The 3,604-nt window shown below is 44.8% G+C and overlaps 1 protein-coding gene across 1 annotated transcript in view; it reads right to left on the reverse strand.

Annotated features, from left to right (window-relative positions):
• The window catches only part of MED1 (mediator complex subunit 1), a 55,673-nt gene that overhangs the window by 47,827 nt on the left and 4,242 nt on the right, over window positions 1-3,604 (reverse strand). The window contains exon 2 of the mRNA XM_017497273.2: window positions 98-204. Within this exon, the coding sequence (XP_017352762.2) occupies window positions 98-204 (107 nt within the window). The remainder of the gene's footprint in view (window positions 1-97; window positions 205-3,604) is intronic.

Genomic DNA, 3,604 nt, shown 5'->3' on the forward strand with positions numbered 1-3,604 from the left:
AAAAAAAAAAAAAAAAAAAAAAAAAAAAAAAAAAAAAAAAAAAAAAAAGAATAAGTATCTAAGCAAAACACCTTACCCACTTTACCACAATCCTTACCATGACTTGACGCACAAGCTTAATGGTTTCACTCCAAGGCCTATTTTGGTTAAATTTTGCATGGAGCCGTTCCAAAAGAGAACTCATCTTACTCAGCTTTTCCGAGTCTACGATTTAAATCAGAAAACATCATATTAGTAACTGTTCTGTCAAGACCATCCAGTTTTTCTTGCAAAATAAATTCCCACATTTCATCTCAGTAAGAATTCAGTTAAAATGTTTTCCAAATCATTTTACTGCAAAACATCCACAGAAGACTTTTTTTTTTTTTTGGAGACAGAGTCTCACTCTGTCCAGGCTGGAGAAGTGCAGTGGCGCAATCTCGGCTCACTACAACCTCTGCCTCCCAGGCCCAGGCAATTCTCCTGCCTCAGCCTCCCAAGTAGCTGGGACTACAGGAGCACACCAACATGCCCAGTGTAGAGACAGGGTTTCATCAGGTTGCCCAGGCTTATCTTAAACTCATGACCTCAGGTGATCCATCTGCCTCAGCTTCCCAAAGTGCTTGGATTACAGGTGTGAGCCACCATGCCCAGCCAAAAGACATTTTTAATGGCAAGATGACACACAAATTATGGGTCTGATGTAAGGAACACCATACAGCTGGACTGTTTTCTTTACTGTTCTTTTTTTGGGGGGGGAGGGGGGACAAAGTTTTGCTCTTGTTGCCCAGGCTGGAGTGCAATGGCACGATATCAGCTCTTGGGTTCAAGCGATTCTCCTACCTCTGCCTCCCAAGTAGCTGGGATTATAGGTATATGCCACCCAGCCCAACTAATTTTGTATTTTTAATAGAGACAGGGTTTCTCCATGTTGGTCAGAATCTCAAACTCCTGACCTCAGGTGATCCACCCACCTCAGCCTCCCAAAGTGCAGGGATTACAGGCGTGAGCCACTGTGCCCAGCCAGCTGGACTGTTTTCTCTCCAGACTTTTTTTTTTTTTTTTGAGACGGAGTTTCACTCGTGCTGCCCAGGCTGGAGTGCAATGGTGTAATCTCGGCTTACTGAAACCTCCACCTCCCAGATTCAAGTATATCTCCTGCCTCAGCCTCCTGAGTAGCTGGAATTGCAGGCATGCGCTACCACACCCAGCTAATTTTGTACTTTTAGTAGAAATGGGGTTTCTCCATGTCAGTCAGGCTGGTCTCAAGCTCCGAGCCTCAGGTGATCTGCCCACCTCCGCCTCCCAAAGTGCTGGGATTACAGGAGTGAGCCACCGTGCCCAGCCACTTTTCTTTTTTTTTTTTTCTTTTAAGACAGTCTTGCTCTGTTGTCCAGGCTGGAATGAGTGGCATGATCTTGGCTCATTACACTGTCTGCCTCCCAAACTTGTGATCCTCCAGAGCAGCAGGGACTACAGAACTGAACCACCATGGGGTACAGTGGGTCATGCCTGTAATCCCATCACTTTGGGTGGCCAAGGCAGGTGGATCACAAGGTCAACAGATCGAGACCATCCTGACCAACATGGTGAAACCCAATCTCTACTAAAAATACAAAAATTGGCTGGGCAGAGTTTGCAGTGAGCCGAGATCATATCACTGCACTCTAGCCTAGCAACAGAGTGAGACTCCATCTCAAAAAATAATAATAATAATACAAAAATTAGCTAGGCATGGTGGTACGTGCCTGTAGTCCCAGCTAGCTATACAGTGAGCCTGGTGACAGAGCAAGACTCCGTCTCAAAAAAAAAATAGTTTCCCTGTTTTGCCCAGGTTGGTCTTAAACTCCTGGGCTCAAGTAATCTTCCTACATTGGCCTTCCAATGTGCTGGGATTAGAATCAAGGGCCACCATGCTCAGCCTCTATCCAAATGTTTAATGGAAACAAAAAAAAAAAAAAAAATCCCTAATCATGTTTCATTATCAAGCCTACAATTTAGTGACAAAGTCATTTCAAGATATGCATGAAATCTGCTGCACAATATGGGTAGCGCAAACATTAGAACATGGCCTTACCATGGTTAGCTGGTTTTCAATGCGGTATTACTGACTTCCTTAATTTTGTATCACAATTTTAAGAGATCAATTTAAAAGTATGATCAAGAAAAGACGTCTGGCCAGGCACGGTGGCTCATGCCTGTATTCCCAGCACTTTAAGAGGGAAAGGCAGGTGCATCACTTGAGGCTAGGAGTTTCAAACCAGCCTACACAACATGGTGAAACCCCATCTCTACAAGAATCACAAAAAATAAGCAGTTCTCCTGTCTCAGTCTCCTGAGTAGCTGGGATTACAGGCACGCGCCACCATGCCCGGCTAATTTTTCTATTTTTAGTAGACACACCATGTTGATCAGGCTGGTCTCAAACTCCTGATCTTGTGATCTGCCCACCTTGGCCTCCCAAAGTGCTAGGTTTATAGGCATAAGCCACCTTGTATTTTAGTAGAGACAGGGTTTTATCATATTGGCCAAGCTGGTTTCGCACTCCTGACCTCAGGTGATCCACCCACCTCCACCTCCCAAGGTGCTGGGATTACAGGTGTGAGCCACTGCTCAGGCAGAGGTTGCAGTGAGCCAAGATTGCACCACTCCACTCCAGCCTGGGTGACAGAAAAAAAAAAAGCTGGCGTGTGGGCATGCACCTGTAGTCCCAGCTACTCAGGAGATTGAGGTGGGAGGATGACCTGAGCCCGGGAGGTCAAGGCTTCGGTGAGTTATGATTGAGCCACTGCACTCCAGCCGGAATGACACAGCAAGACCCTGTCTCAAAAAAAAAAAAAAAGAAAAGAAAAAGAAAACAGGTTCTAATCACCATTCATATTTTTCCTACTTAAATTCAAACTAAAATTTTATGAACAAGGAAGAAACAGGTCAATAACCAAAGTATGCATTTCCAAGAAAGACAGAAAAGACTGGCTTCTGAACTAAGCATGTGATTGAACCTACTAAGCTCCAGCGTGAGCAAGGACCAGTGCTACAGACCGCTGGAAATGAAAAACACAATATGCCTAAGATGACATCCGTGAGATGTGAGTAAGTTAATGTGGAAATAACCATCACACAACACAAACTGAGAAATGCTCTTAAAAGCAGAGACATACTACTATTGAAAAGTTCAAAGGAAGATAGGTTCAATATTAGTTGTGAGGAGATTACAGCAAAAGTGACAGGTGATGTTGGTACTGAAAGTTGACGAGGCCAGCACGGTGGCTTGCACCTGAAATCTCACCAATTTGGGAGGCCATGGTGAGTGAATCGCTTGAGCTCAGTAGTTAGAGACTAGCCTGGACAACATGGTGAAATTCCAACTCTACCAAAAATACAAGAAACTAGCTGGGCGTACTGGCTCACTTCCCAGCATGCCCAGGTAATTTCTTGGTCCCAGCCACTCAGGAGGCTGAGGTGGAAGGATCGCTTGAGCCCAGGTGGCAAAGCAGGGGTTGCAGTGAACCTCTGCACGTTCTACATTCCACATCACGTCACTACACTCCAGCCTGGGTGATAGACGGAGACCCTGTCTCAAAAAAAAAAAAAAAAGAAGAAAAAGAAAAATGATCCTCCAGGC

Source organism: Cebus imitator, unplaced genomic scaffold (genome assembly GCF_001604975.1).
Source record: "Cebus imitator isolate Cc_AM_T3 unplaced genomic scaffold, Cebus_imitator-1.0 Scaffold228, whole genome shotgun sequence".
Taxonomy (NCBI): Eukaryota; Metazoa; Chordata; class Mammalia; order Primates; family Cebidae; genus Cebus; species Cebus imitator.